The sequence below is a fragment of the Photinus pyralis genome, unplaced genomic scaffold (genome assembly GCF_008802855.1).
Source record: "Photinus pyralis isolate 1611_PpyrPB1 unplaced genomic scaffold, Ppyr1.3 Ppyr1.4_LG8, whole genome shotgun sequence".
NCBI lineage: Eukaryota > Metazoa > Arthropoda > Insecta > Coleoptera > Lampyridae > Photinus > Photinus pyralis.
Window position 1 is genome coordinate 35,239,799 of NW_022170819.1, and position 15,229 is coordinate 35,255,027.

Below are 15,229 nucleotides of genomic sequence, written 5' to 3' on the forward strand. Positions count from 1 at the left end.
TATTAATTTTGGTGCCTAGAATCCAAAACGATTCGTACTTTTTCGATTAGGCTTCTCAATCAAGTTATGGACTAGAAACCAATTTCGAACGAAAATTCAAAGGGCTGTAACTTTTGATCTAGTAGCTCAATCTTTCTGCAGACGTTTTCCAAGGGCTAATCTAAGAGTAGAATAGCATCTCGTGTTGTTTTTGGTGCCAGTTTCCTCTCCGTCTTCTTACGTCACTGTACATCTAATAGCACAATTCTTCTATATGGAAGACTTTTTAGGAATCTAATTCTTCTTAATAGAGTCATATCTACAAGGGTAGTTTGGGCCATTTTTGTGAACTAATGCGGTTGGGTGGAAAGGAGGGTTAAAATCAAAGTAACGTTAGTTTATTTTATTTTACTCCTTGAAGTATAGCGAGAAATTTGGCTACAACACTGTTAATACACAACAAAAAAATATCGACGAAATGGAACAGATGTATAGTATTTTTGTGAAGAACTCTGAATACTGCCGAACATTAAGTGCATGTCATTCTCGCCCTCATCCGCCACTCTCTTACTTCCTAAAGCAACTGATTGGGTTGAAGTAGCATTGACGGTAGCGACTTTGTCTTTTCACTTCCGGATTACGGGCCAGACGTTCCCAGGCGGCCGGTATTGGTGGAATCTGATTATATTCGGATAATCTCTGGGCCAACATTTCCAGCTGCAATGGCGTTAGTCCGCTGTCTATTAGTCCTCCCGATGAGCCATCTTGCTCTTGGTTGATCTGAAACGACAGTAAACATATGAGGGCCCAGAACAAGAGAGGGAAAATAAATAAATAATAAATAAATAATGAGAAAAACTGGCGAGCAAAGTAGTTATTTAATGCAACGATCTTCAATGAAGAAAGGTAGGTATGTAAATGACTTATCGTTAGTATAAAAAACCACAAGCGCGTCAATTTTCATGGTGGATCGAACTATTATTTTGCGACATTTTCTTTGAGTTAGGGGAGTAGTTTTTGTTGTTGGTTTTAGAGAGGTTGTAAGGATTTGTTCTTTTATTCGTTCAGGCTAATAAATGTAATATAGAGCTTTTTGACATTAGCATCGCGGCTGTAAGTCCTACGCAGGGAGTAAAAAAGCTCTAGATTTGACATAAATGAGTCACAAAATTTTAAAAAGTCAATTTCGCATTGTGGAAGCTCTTACAAGTGCCTTCAAGCAGGTTATGGGACCACACCGGCATGTGGAATCGTACTGAAAGAATATCTCTAGCCAAAGACTCTACTAGAGGTACCCTCTAGCCAAACGATCAAAGACCTGCTGAAACTCTATAAGAACCACTAATATCTATGCACAAAATAGACCCTTGGTACAAGGGGTACGAAGAGGAATACTGCGTCATTGTGAAACGGACTCACTGTACACAGATGCCTTGGAAGAAGGAACGCTGTTCCCAGGAAGATGTTGGAGAAGCGAAGAGAACATAGCTTCAAATTTCGATTTACCTGGTTCGTTTCGCCAAAGTGAGTGGTAGATCGGGCGGACGTTGACACTGTCGCCAACACAAGAAGGAGTAAGATGGAACGCATCAAGAACTGCATGATTTGTTGTGGCATTGTTGAGCTGCTGAGATCTGAAACAATTGCAAAAATTACCAACGTAATATGAACGATTTGGCGTGCATCAATCTAAAATAAAAAATCCAAACAGTGAAATCCACATACAAATTCCTCGGCGCGATTTAAAAGTTCGTGAATTAGGTCTTCTACTGTCCGGAACACGTACATAAATGACACGTACCATCCCTTACTTGTTCATCAACGATTCAGGTCTAATCTCTCGCACTGAAAATGAAGCAATAAATATCAACAAGCGCAACTAACTTAAATTACCCTTAATTTCGACTTCGTGCCGGTGCCTCATTTGCCTACTGTTACTTAAGAATATCAAGCCGTACGCAACAAAATTAATTTGGGAAGAGAGATTAATCAAACACGAGACGGGTAAAAGTTGCTCAAATAATATTAATTAAGAGAATATTAAGAGGAAATAATAAGATTAGAGGAATGAAGGTTTATTCTATTATTTTAGGAATCGGTAGGCGGCGTAGTACCTACTTCGTTTACATTAAATTACTTCGGATCTCTATTTTCAGTTAAATTGTAAATGTAATGCACGTAAAAGCTTTTAGGCGACCATCTCTTAGTTTGTAACTTTGTTAAACGAATTAAAGTAAATGTATAGATATTTCCTGAATAACGAATTGTTGGGGGCCCAGCAGCGTCATTGCGTCATCTCTTTTGATGTGCAATTGAATAACTAAGATTTTTCCATCAATTTTTTCTGGGAAATTCCAGTGTAAAATTTAGTATTACTTGAGTCAGCGATTGTGCCAACAACATTTAATGGAATCGTAATTATCGATGTTTTGCGAATGTGCGTTTATCAAAAAAAATTATCAAAATCCTCGTGTGAGATTTGCCTCCACCATCAATAAGATTTTGTGGAAGATTACCATATTCCCTTTATCGGTACCCGCTAATCTTTAGCATTGCCCTAATAGAGTTCATTGAAAGCAATGAATTATGAAATAGTAAAATTATAATGAAGTTAATGACAAGAGAAGCAAGTAAAAGAGATTTCTAATTTAATCCCTCCAATTAAACTAAATGCACGTTAGCAGTTCGCATGTTTTTGCAACTTAAATTCAATGACCAATAATAATTGACATCCGGACGCATAATTTCAAGTCGCGTAATTTTTAATTAATTCCCAGAAAGAACATTGCGATAACGTCTAGATTAATTATACCCAGTAGCAGACCACAGCAATATTCATATTATGATTATAAAGACAAATATTGTTCTCTAATTCAATTAATTAAAGTTAATTGCAAATAATTTACCTTGTACGAAGTATTCCGATAGTGGGTTTGCACGGAATATAATTAACAAATGCCTCAAACTGAAAGGTTTGTAACTCCCCTCGAGCGCTTCCTTTACAAGTAAATATCCATTCTATAAGAACACCGTAAAACAATTATTAGGCATGCCATCAGAAGCGTAAATTTTTCGCTTTTATTGTTTCAGTCTCATAATCAAATTATGCTTATGCCCGACGTCACAAATTATTAGTTTATGTGTTTAAGGCCGTAAGCGCTACTTTGTTTCGGTTGGTTTATACGTTTAAAATCCTATACGTGTTAGAAAAAAACACGCCAATGTGTAAATTGCGTAAATGCTCCAAATACACTGGAATGTTAGGGTTATAATTTAGTTTGAGTTAGTATTTTTCCAAATTTGAATTACGAGCTGTTGACCGTTAATGAGATTATAAATGGAAGAGAAATCTATTGATTTCTTTCCTATTCTTAACCCATTTTTAACTGAGTCCGTCTGGGAAGTAAAAGATCTAAAGGTAGCTTCCAACGTATAAAATTGCATCGAGCCACATCCCGAACCTGAGAATATTACCAAACCTTTGTAAGAGCAACCATAGCAAATTGTCACCCAATCGGCGGTCTTCGGATCATCACCGCCTGTAAAGCAAGAGTCTCAATGCAATTTCATATATTCCAGTGGTGTAACGAAGAACAATTTTAAGAAACAAAAACCAAAGTACTATTACAACTATAGTAATGGAATTAAGGTTCGCTTTTAAGAAAGCTCCTCCAATAACCAAGAAGAATAAAATGGATAATACTAGTGGTGACATAATTTTCAATCAAGAAAGTCAAACCATAAATGCAAAAGTGGACATGGCAATTGTAGTGAAAGCGCTGCAAGATATAGAAGCAGGACAAGTACAAATGAAAGGACAAGAACAGATTATAAAAATCAAGAACAGAATGCAAAACAATTACGGGATGAATTAAGAAGCCAAAAGCAAGAATGAAATGATTCATTAAACAAAGATTGAAAGCTTAAATCGGCAACATGCGGGATTTAAGTAACAGTGGACTGTAAATTTAAAAAAAGGACATAAAATAACAAAACAGGTAAGAGTAATAGATTAAAAACTTACTGAATTGGACAAGGTAAAAAGTATTCCAAAGATCCTCCGGAAATCCTAAAGAAAGGTACCCACAGAGGCAGAATAGGGAAGAAGAAAGTCAGAAAAACGAGTAAAATCTGGATCAGTATAGCTCCGTTGATTCAGCAACAACGAAATTTACAATAAAGAAGAAGAAAATTGAAATGAATTTTATTAATTCAATCTGGAAAAAGAGGAAGGAGAACAAATTACTAGAAAACAACTCATGCCCCACCTTTAGGTTCTCTTTTTCGAATTTGAAATTTTTACTTTCGCCTTGCTTTTTGTTAAAGTTTAATATTTTATGACGGTATTTTATAAACTAAAAGTTTGCTTTTCGATTTAACTGTTCGGATGTTTGAAAAACAGGAGGGGGTACTGTAACAGCCAACGTTTTCTCCATTTCAAGTAGTTTCCTTTTTATTCCAAATGTAGAGGGAATTTTTGAATCTTATTTAATGGGTCGATTCCACCCATTAGATCGTAGCTCACTCGAGATTATTGTCACATTGCAAAAGAATTTGTGTTGGTACTGCACATAAATCAAGGCTTCCTAAACGGACTAAAATTTTGTAACTTTGTGGGCGGATTTCATATTATCAGTTGGTGTTCCAGTGAATGGACTTTTTTGTATGTAATCCTAGAGGTTATATTTGTTTCCTTTTTAAAAGGAATTAAAATGATACCGGCGTCAAACAAATTTTCAAAACCCCAATATCGTGGAGATCAGGGCAAAATGAAACATGTGTTTTTTTCTAACATTTTTTTCCAATTTTCCCCCCCCCCCCCCATAAATGATTTCACTCCCATAGATGATAACTCGGTGAATGGCCATTTTTTTTTTTTGTAATCGCCATTGGAGTCTTATTACTTTAGAAGGGAAATAAAATATAGTAGTGACAAAGGACTTTTTTAAAACCTCATGAGCGGATTTCACCCACTTTACCGGTCGCCAAGTGGCGTAACGGTACATACCTGTAAATTTGCTTTCAATTTTTTTCTAAATTTCATCCTGAAGTTAGATTTAGGATTCAAAATTTTAAGCATTGAGAATCATCAAAGTTTTCAGGCTGTGAAGAAAAAAAATTAGAAATGCGAAATTATTTCCCAGCTTGGCGGAAATTCAAGAATCAATTTTTTAATTCAGGGACATCAGTATTATAAGAAATTGGTTATGTAGAGTGACAAAGGTCCCGTATTCAGTCAAGGACATTGTTGATAGGTGCGCTAACACATGTTTGGTATCATAAAGGGCTACTCTTTAAAACAACCGTGAAACGTTTTCATATCGCTTCACATCACGAAGGGTTTGAGCTCAGTTGTTTGGTCGTGGAAAAAACATTCTAATTACTGCAGCGGAAAAAGCTCGGTAACACATTAAAGCGCATTTTATTACGGATTGAAGCTTTATCCCATTTCGTTATAATTTAAAGAAATGTTAGATGAAAATTGTGGTGTGTTTGCAATTTTCAAATACAAGGATCCGCCAGAAACAACTGCGTTCGGTAATTCTTTACATCTGTCGAAATTTCAACGAAGAAATTTGCCGTTGAATTAAAAATGAAAAAAAAAACTTTCGGTTGCCTAATAATCGGTGTGCATATTAAGTTCTACTGGATTTTTACATTTTTATACCCAAAATAGATAAATTATAAAAATGCAGGCGCCTAGTGACCCTTTTGGCAAGAAAAAAATCCCTATTAAAGTGTTTGCTATTCTGAACAGATTTAATGCAGCCCTTCTACATTTGATACTATTAAATATTGAGTTGCATTTGGGAAATGAGCAAGGAAGACTCAGTAGCTTTCGGTTCGGAAACAATTTCTCCAAAAGTAAACGTTTACAACCCTGATTGAGCTAAGTAGGTGTTTCTAAATGACAATAATCGAAAATTTATAGTTGCAGAAGGAATAGTTGTTCAAATTGTGGTAGAGACAGACGAAATGGCTACCTGTCCATGGAAATGCCAAGAAGTAAAACAGCAGTTTATCCGAAACAGAAACAGGACTCAAAGTTGTAATCGCACAATCAAACGAAGCTTTGCAGTAAACTGTTATCCCAAACCATGAAGTTGCGCTTTGCTTTCATACTATCAAATCTCTTAAGCTGCACAGATATAGAGAACTTGTCAGTTTTACGTTACTGTCATACAAGAAACCCATTTATTCTTTCATGTAGATGAGACCTGTCAGTCGTTCAGAGGCTTATTAGAAACCAAACGCAAATGTTCTGCATTCTCAGTGGCAGATCGTGAAAGTAATAACGAGTATTACAATCAAATGCCGATTTGAAATGCTAAATCCCTCTCGAACGGCGGATTAGCAAATTTGACACGCGTTTGAAACCGAACCTTGTATCCAAAACCCACGTCAGCGTCATCACAACCCCCAACTCCCGAAGTCCCGCGTTTCTTTACCTCCGTCAACGTTTCTGTTTGCCGCCAAATTAACACGTCACACGTAAACAATTTGCATATTACAGTGTTGCTAATTAACAACTCGCTCCATGCGTCCATTTACGTTGACAAGTTGGTATTCGGTATAGTGTAAAATATCTCGTCAACGGGAATAATAAACGAATTGTGGTGGACTTTTCAAAATGCTTACCTAATACCTACCGCATTCGTGGCAATTTTTATCGTTCAAAGCTTATTCGTTTGGAAAATTGGAGAATTGGAAACGATTATTTGATAATCTGGCGTTTAAGTTTTAATTTCCCTATTGTAGGTACTTTGCTAAATGATCAATTTGTACAGTGTTATTGCATTTTTCACCTACAATTCAGTAATCATTGTCGCAATTTAGGATTGAGGACGAGAGTGATGAGTAACTATATAAAGAAAAGACAAGAGTATAGAAGAAGATATTCCCAGTGTCTAGTATTGACTTATTGAGGTTTTAACTAAAACTGGGAGATAAAAGTTGAGGATCAATCTGCTCAGTGTTAGGCAAAATTGTTGTACACGTAGCATTTTAACAATTCAGCAATAGTCTACTGTGAATAGAGTATATAGGGAATTAGTAACACAAAGTTATACAATGATGGACATACACTGTATGTCCTTATTTGGATCATTTGAACATCAAATGTACGTCCAAATTACGTACCTAGTCTGCTAGTCATCCATTAGACATCCATTGGATTATACATTTGGCACAAGAATAGAGTATTATTGGACATCCATAAGTCACATCCATTTGATGTACAAGGTACCATCCGTAATGCATCATTTAGGGTTGCGAATTATAGATATGATCGTCCATTGTACGTTCAACGGACAAAAGCTAACGTACCCTGGGACCAAATATGGACAAAAAAAAATTATACACTATAGATTTAAAATTAACATCTATTATTAAATACGTATACAAAAAGAAACAATACATAATGTAAACAAAATACATACAGGGTGTTTTTTTGGGAGCTTTAGTAGGTAGTAGTGGTAGTAGTAGGTTTTTGAAAATGTGTACTTAGGAGTTACTCTGAAGGCCGAATTGATGTAAAATATTTTTAAAATGGCCGCACTTGCGGAAACACCGGAAGTAGAATAGATAGTAACTTCGTTATTTTAAATTTTTTATACGCGAAATTTCAGTTCTTTTGGTACCCACATGTCGATATCTGCCATTCATTGTTTTTAGTTATTTTGACTTTATGAAAACAAATTGCCGGATGCAGATGGTACCTTGATAATTGATTACTTGAAAACGGTTATAGTCATGGCTACCTATTTTTATCAGTGCATAGAGAATGATTAGGGTTTTCTTTTAGTGTACTTAAAAAAAAGTTGCGTACGACCACCCCTATGGAGATCCAAATTTATGAAACTTCAAAGACTAAAACCTCAGTTTTTTTTAAATAGATCGACCATTTTCTTACTACTGCATGAGATAAAGAATCGAAATGAGCACATTTTGACAGTACATGTTCGTATAGCTATCTTTAACAGCTTCTGACTTATTCCCATTTTATTGAATTGACACTATTTTTTTCGGATTTTATTTTTAGTAGTCGGCCATGATTTTATAACTATCGAATTTTAAAGAAATATAGTGACACTAATCCGCCACCTACTGTTATAGATTAAAAAGGGGTTTACACGGGTCGATTTTCGTCGCACGTCGCACGACATGGCCACGCGGCAAAAATCGACCGTCTAATGTCAATTCGGCTAGGCCGCAAGACTTTTGTCCGTGCGGCGACCGGCAGCATGCGGCTGGTAACTAAAATCTGTTCAACACTCTTTGGTACTCTTTGGTGTAAATGAGGTGGCGATGCGGCTTTGTGAGGCGATTTGTGAAGCGATTAATCACACGGCGAAAATTGACCCATGTAAACACCCCATAACATAAGTTTTTCAAAATTCGAAAAATGACTGGCAGTGGTTTCACCTATTTTGGAATTTAATTGTTATTTATGGTGAAATGGACAGAATCGCGGCACGTGCTTGCCGTACACTCATTCGAACATTGGAACGAAATTGTATGAATTTTGAAAATGTTGTACCCCTAAATGCACTGCAAACTGTTGAAGCACAAGTGATACAAAGCTCTACAAGAGAATATTTAAGAAAATGAATTGAATTGCAAAATACAAAATAAATTCAATGAAAAATATAAAAAACTTCGTTGAAACATTTTTGGTATGGAATTGTTGCTAGAACAGATATTACCTCTCTGAATTTCCAGACTATACGCTGTTTAAGAAATTCAGTTGAACGACTCTGTCTAGATTTCTCAAAAATTTTCCCTCCTATATCCTTAATAAATGACTTTAATGAATTATTTAGACTAGAATCAATGATATTAAAGAATCCTTTCCTTGATTTGCTTAAAATTCGATTATTATAAAATCATGGCCAACTACTAAAAAAAATGCGAAAAAAAATGGCATCAATTCCGAGATCAATTCAATAAAATGGGAATAAATCAGAAATTGCTAAAGATAGCTATAGGAACACGTAATATCAAAATATGCCAATTTCGATCTCATGAAATAGTAAGAACATGGTCATTCCATTTAAAAAAACTGAGTTTATAGACTTTGAAATTTCTTAAATTTGAATCTCCGTGTGTGCGGTTGTACGCAACTTAACTTTTAAGTACACTAAAAGAAAGCCCCATTCATTCTATATGCACTGATAAAAATGGGTTGCCATGACTATAACCGTTTTTAAGTAATCAATTATCAAGGCAGCCGCCTTTTTTTTTCATAGAGTCAAAAAAAATTTTTTTTTATTTTATATTTCTATTTGCAATCAGTATAATTTACATTACTATAAGCAAATATGTTGCAATGTGTATGCGTTGCAGTGGACACGAAAGTTTTGTCCAATGACAAGACAAAACTTTCGTGTCCACTGCAACGCATACACATTGCAACATATTTGCTTATAGTAATGTAACTTAAAAACCATAAATGGCAGATATCCACATGTGGGTATCAAAAGAACTGAAATTTCACGTAGAATCCAAAAATGCAATAAAAAATAGGGGTTGCCATTTAAAATAACGAAGTTACTATGGACTTCCGATGTTTCCGGAAGTGCGACATTTTGAAAATATTTTACATCGATTCGGCGTTAGAGTAAGTCCTAAGTACACATTTTCAAAAACCTACCAAATTTGCTATCCCAGAAACGTTCAACTAAAGCTCCCAAAAAAACACCCTGTATAGTGCGTATATACAAAATACACAAAAATTTAATTTTTGTCTTTTCTTTCTTTTGCTCTTCTTAACCATTTCTCGATCGCTTTTTCGAGATTTGAGATACATTATAATTTCATACCTATATAATGGACGCCCAGTAGATGTTCAATGTGTGCAAGAACTACACGCCGTTATTATGTACGGAAGCGGTTATGCAATGTATGCTCATTTTCCGTACATGGACGTATGTACATATCATGGACCAAATTCGAATGTCCATTGTTTGTACTGTGTTGCCTCGGTGACCAAAAAAGCGAAAAGCTACTGCTTATGCATATGCAACTCTTTCAAAAAAGTCGACTTAATACATTAATCCCAAATTCAATTCCTACCGCAGAGCGCCTTGTGACACTTCGATTCTTGGCTGACAAATATTACCTCGAAAAACTACCAATACAGACACGAGATTGCACAATAAAACTCTCACGTGCTGCTGATACAAAAGTCTCAGACCAGTGAAGTCATATCACGTTTACACGTTGAGACTTATTGACAAAATAAAATTGCGTGAGGCAATGTGTCATGAAACATTTCTCTAATATCTCGTGTATCTCACTATCGCTTTCACCGTAAATTTCATGGTTGCAGAGATTTTTGTATCATGACACAAAAATCGCATGAAAAAATCTCATCGTGTAATCGCACTCTTTACAATACTACTTACGCGAGTACCACAATTGGGTACTACACCTTATTTTGTGTAACTGTACAGGGCGAGTCAACGATTGCGCGGAGTAACTTAATGCCTTGAAGATAAGATTTTTCCATAGAATGCCTTGTATTATGATATTGTTGATTCTCCACATTTTAAAAATATTTGGAATTATACAGGGTGCGCCCACAAAGTAGGGCGCCACAATGGACATTTTTTGAAATAGAATGTGTAATGTACGTCTTTCTTATTACATGGTTGATATCCGAAAAACTAGTAGTTTTAAAGATAATTCGATTTGTAAGAAAAATTGGGCATTTGCAAGCGTCAGTATATTGTCAAAGTTATTACTTAAATTTTGATTCCAGGTTTTATATCTTTTATCCTGAGTTAAGTAAATGTCAAATAAATACATCTACTATGAAACATTAAAAGAATAGCTTACATGGTGTTTTTTTGGTAGGTCCAAAGTTCCTAAACGTCATATTAAAAAATCTCACTTTTTTTTTAATGGAACACTCCGTATATTTTTCTGTCATCTTTTATCGCCTCCAAAAACCTTCAACCTTTGATAATAATTTCCTATACCTATCCCTGATAGTTTTCGAAATATCTTGGTTTTCCTGGTTTTTATATTCTAATCTTATAAATAAGTCATATGTAATTTACATAATAGTGAGGTGGCCATGCAAAAAAGGGAATTTTTATCTATCTCGTCCAATCATATCGATTAATTTATTTTTCAAACAATTTATTTTAAGTCCAAAAACTGGAGAATAAGTAAAACATTTGACTACAAAGCAAATTTAATTTAACTCCTAATGTCATTGAGTCAGTGATATTAGTTTTATTTTTTTCATATTCATCTCGTTATTATGTAAATTAGAACTTATTTCAGATTAAAATATAAAAACTAGGAAAACCAAGATATTTGTTTATGTTTTTACTATCAAATTTGTTCTCCAGTTTTTAGACTTAAATGAATTATTAGAAAAATGAATTAATAAATATGATTTTAGCCTTGGACGAGGCAGATAAAAATTGCCTTTTTTTTGCATGGCCACCTCGTTATTATGTAATTACATATAACTTATTTAAGATTAGAATATAAAAACCAGGAAAACCAAGATATTTTGAAAAATATCAGAGATAGGTATAGGACATTATTAGCAAAAGTTGAAGAAGAAGGAAGAGGTAAAAAAAACACAAAAATATACAGTGTTCCATTTAAAAAAATGTGAGATTTTTTAATATGAAGTTTTGTAACTTTAGATCTAGAAAAAAAAACACCCTGTAAGCTATTTTTTAATGTTTTATAGTAGATGTATTTGACTTTTACTTAACTCAGGATAAAAGATATAAAACCTGGTCACTAAGGAATAATTTTGACAATATACTGACACTTGCAAATGCCCAATTTTTCTTACAAATCGAATTATCTTTAAAAATACTAGTTTTTCGGATATCAACCATATAATAAGAAAGACGTACAATTACACGTAGAACTCAAAAATGCATTCAAAATCAGGGGGTTCTATTTAAAAAAATGTACCATTTTGGCGCCCTACTTTGTGAACGCATCCTGTATAATTCCAAATATTTTTAAAATGTGAAGAATATTCAACCATATCATAATACAAAAGCATTCTATCGAAAAATCTTATCTTCAAGGCATTAAGTTACTCCGCGCAATCGTTGACTCGCCCTGTACAGCTGATTGTTCCTCCAGGTGTGGGTGCAGAAAAGCAAGATTAAGATTCTCGCAAATTACTGAAATTGTGAGGGAGTACAATGCCTCAATGCATACATGGAGCAAATTTGCGAAAATCTTGAAGATCCCGAAGATTCAGACATTCAGTGCTGCACGATTAATAACACATGTACAATTAGGAAAAAAATATTTCAATATAAATTTATGCTCCAACGTATTTTTTAATAGAATTTTACTGCCACTTCCTGTTAAAAACGTGAAAATCCAGTTCACTCTACGTTTTTTGAGCATGACCACTCCGGTACAGTACACCTCTTGTGGTTAGCGACTCCTTGGTTCCTTGAAATATACAAATTTGCAAATGTCTATACCAAGTTTCAACCACTTCGCAATTTTCTTGCCTATTTTGGACAATTTGCCTGTGCTACATGTCATGTCAATAAAGAGATTAAGCTTCAGTCTTGTCCACATAATTTTCAATTATTTACGTAAAGATAAGAGTGTAGAAACCATTGCGGTTGGAGATTTGTTGTTGTTGACGATCAAAACATTGACCCCACCTATTAATTTGCGAAATTAAAATTTAAATTTTCGAAAATCCCCCACCTGCCCGCACAATCATTTTGCTCTTTGGAATTAAAGCGATTAAGTATATTGGCAATTCTCCAGGTGCAGTCCCAATTCTGGCAATCAAATCAGGTCTTCCCATACTGCCATGCGTCACCAGTGCAAGCGTTCAAATATGAAAGGGTAGTCGAGGTGGGTTAAACCTTAAACCTGTTAAATAAAGGTCTATCGTCCCATGACGATTGCGCACTCCTGGGAAATCCGTATAGTTTAAACCATGATGTAATACCAATCATTTGTTTACGCCGACTGCATAATCAACAGAGATTAAATAAACTTGCTTTCGCCGATATCAGTAACAGTTAACCTTTGTCTCGGTAAAGATGTACTTAAGACTAATGTTATTATGTGTATTCATGGCGAAAGTGCACACAAAATGTGAAAAAACCTTCACGTACGAATGTGAAAAAGTGAAAGACGTTGAAATTCACGGATTGAAAAGTTGGGAAAGTTTAATAATCTCGCAGAACAAGTGCAACAAAACGACCTCGCATACTCTCGACGAGGTACTCACACGGGATGCTTTTAACAAAACACCTAACATTCAAGAGCTGATAATCGTCGAGAAAATCAACGCAATTGAGGTGGGGGCCTTTAATGGGATTAAAAGATTTGATCTTCTGAAGTTTTATAAAAATCAACTGACGGTCCTACCTCGCCTCGCTTTCGCCGACTTACACATTTACAAATTGGATTTGAGTCATAACTCAATCCAGAATATCGTGCCTGAACTCTTCAGGCGATCAACTGTTACCGTCCTCAACTTATCGCACAATAAGTTAAGTACAATCACCTTAAATATACTAAATTTGCCTAGCTTGCGATACCTAACACTCTCGAACAACAACCTGCAGTCGTTAGCCGATGAATGTTTCCACGAAAATCTGGAACACCTAAACTTGGGGTCCAACGGTATCACGCAAATAGAGGAGGGGGTGATTGCACCGTTGAAGAATTTGAAGGAACTCAATTTGTCGAACAATAGACTGAAAGGCGTTAAAATAGCTTACGGTATGCCGAAATTAGAAACCCTCGACCTGTCGCACAACGAAATCGACCAAATCGCCGAGGGCAGCTTCGGGCAGTTCCTCAAACTGAAACACCTATTACTGAACCACAACTACTTAACCTCCATCTCGCCCACAATCTTTCCGGACCCCAACTCGATCGTCACACTTAACTTGCACTCGAACGCCTTTATGTATATAACCGAAGAGACGACCAAAGCTTTACGGAAAGTACGCGAAATCACCACCTACGGCAATCCGTGGGCGTGTTCCTGCCTTAAACGCTTCTACGACTTCCTTCAAGAATATAACATCACGCAACCAGAATGTGAGCAAAAGTTCTACGCCGAGGGTAATACCGCCGTTTGCGTCATCACCACCGACACATGCATGTACAACGATAAACTTACCCAGGAGCATTTCCAAAGCTTTCGCGTCTCTCCAAAGAAAGAATTCTGCGGATGACTGATATTCACCTCATCGTCGACACATCGGATAATTAGAAATGGATGTGTATTTGATATTTTTGTATATGAAATAAACTAGGATTTTTTTTAATTTTTAAAAAATTTAACCCTGTTTAAGAAGCCATCGAATAATTAAGCAGTGGGTAGTGTTACTATTTATAACACAACATTGAAAAATAGCTATTGCTGTTTTCTAGGAATTTGATGTTCATTTATGGTAGGTAGAGCTTTTGTGACTACCAATCCTTCCAGAACCACCGCCATCTTTGAAACATTTAATCCAAAACCACTACCACGTGGGTATTTCCAGCGTGCATAAATAACAACTTTGACATCTTTTGGTTAAACATATTTTGCCCACCAAAAATTCATAGAGATCAGTTCCTTGAGCATCGAGCAGTATAGTTTGGTCTTTTTTTCAACAAAATCGGTGATTAATAACACATTTTGACATCTTTCGGGTACAAATATTTCGGTTACCAAAAATACACAATATGGATCACGTCTTGGGCACCGAGCAATCGAGTTTACTCTGTTTACCAAGAAAATTGGTGCATAAATAAGGATATAGACATATTTTGAGTAACAAAGTGATGGATGCCAAAGTTAGTTTTAAATAGGTGCACATCTGAAACTCATAAGCCGGACCCAAAGTCAACGCGGTGCTTTTCGCCAAGACAATCGGTACAGAAATAATAATTGACCAAAAATATGTTGGTCACCAAAAATACACATGGATCCTTGGCCTTTGGCCTTTTCCCCAAGAAGATTGTTGCATAAATAACGAAGTTAGCTAAAAATATGTTCTTGGGCATCAAAGAATAGAGTTTAGTCTTTTTGCCAACGAAATTAATGCTTAAATACCGATTTTGTCCGAGTTTAGGCAACAACTTAATTTTTGATATTTGCATATTTGGAATAAATAGTTTCATATAGATAGACGAACAAAAAAGTGGGTTGCGCTAATAACAAATTGAAACGGTACTCATTTACTATCTAAGGAATCTTCATGCTCAAAAACAGGCCTTCTTTATTCAGAAAACT

General features: G+C 35.4%; 2 protein-coding genes across 2 annotated transcripts in view; one reads left to right on the top strand and one right to left on the bottom strand.

Annotated features, from left to right (window-relative positions):
* Positions 1-372: 372 nt before the first annotated feature.
* Positions 373-15,229, bottom strand: part of LOC116178673 — a 31,520-nt gene continuing 16,663 nt past the window's right edge. The window contains exons 2-3 of the mRNA XM_031498242.1: positions 1,486-1,613; positions 373-759 (exon numbers count right to left, since the gene is read on the bottom strand). Of these exons, the coding sequence (XP_031354102.1) occupies positions 547-759; positions 1,486-1,596 (324 nt within the window). The 5' untranslated portion in view covers positions 1,597-1,613 and the 3' untranslated portion in view covers positions 373-546. The remainder of the gene's footprint in view (positions 760-1,485; positions 1,614-15,229) is intronic.
* Positions 12,984-14,276, top strand: LOC116178672 (leucine-rich repeats and immunoglobulin-like domains protein 1). Its single transcript, XM_031498241.1, has one exon. The coding sequence runs from the start codon at positions 13,035-13,037 to the stop codon at positions 14,181-14,183; it is 1,149 nt and encodes a 382-aa protein (XP_031354101.1). The 5' UTR covers positions 12,984-13,034; the 3' UTR covers positions 14,184-14,276.

Coding starts and splice junctions, on each gene's coding strand:
- LOC116178672 (XM_031498241.1), top strand. CDS start 13,035: ATGTACTTAAGACTAATGTTATTATGTGTATTCATGGCGAAAGTGCAC.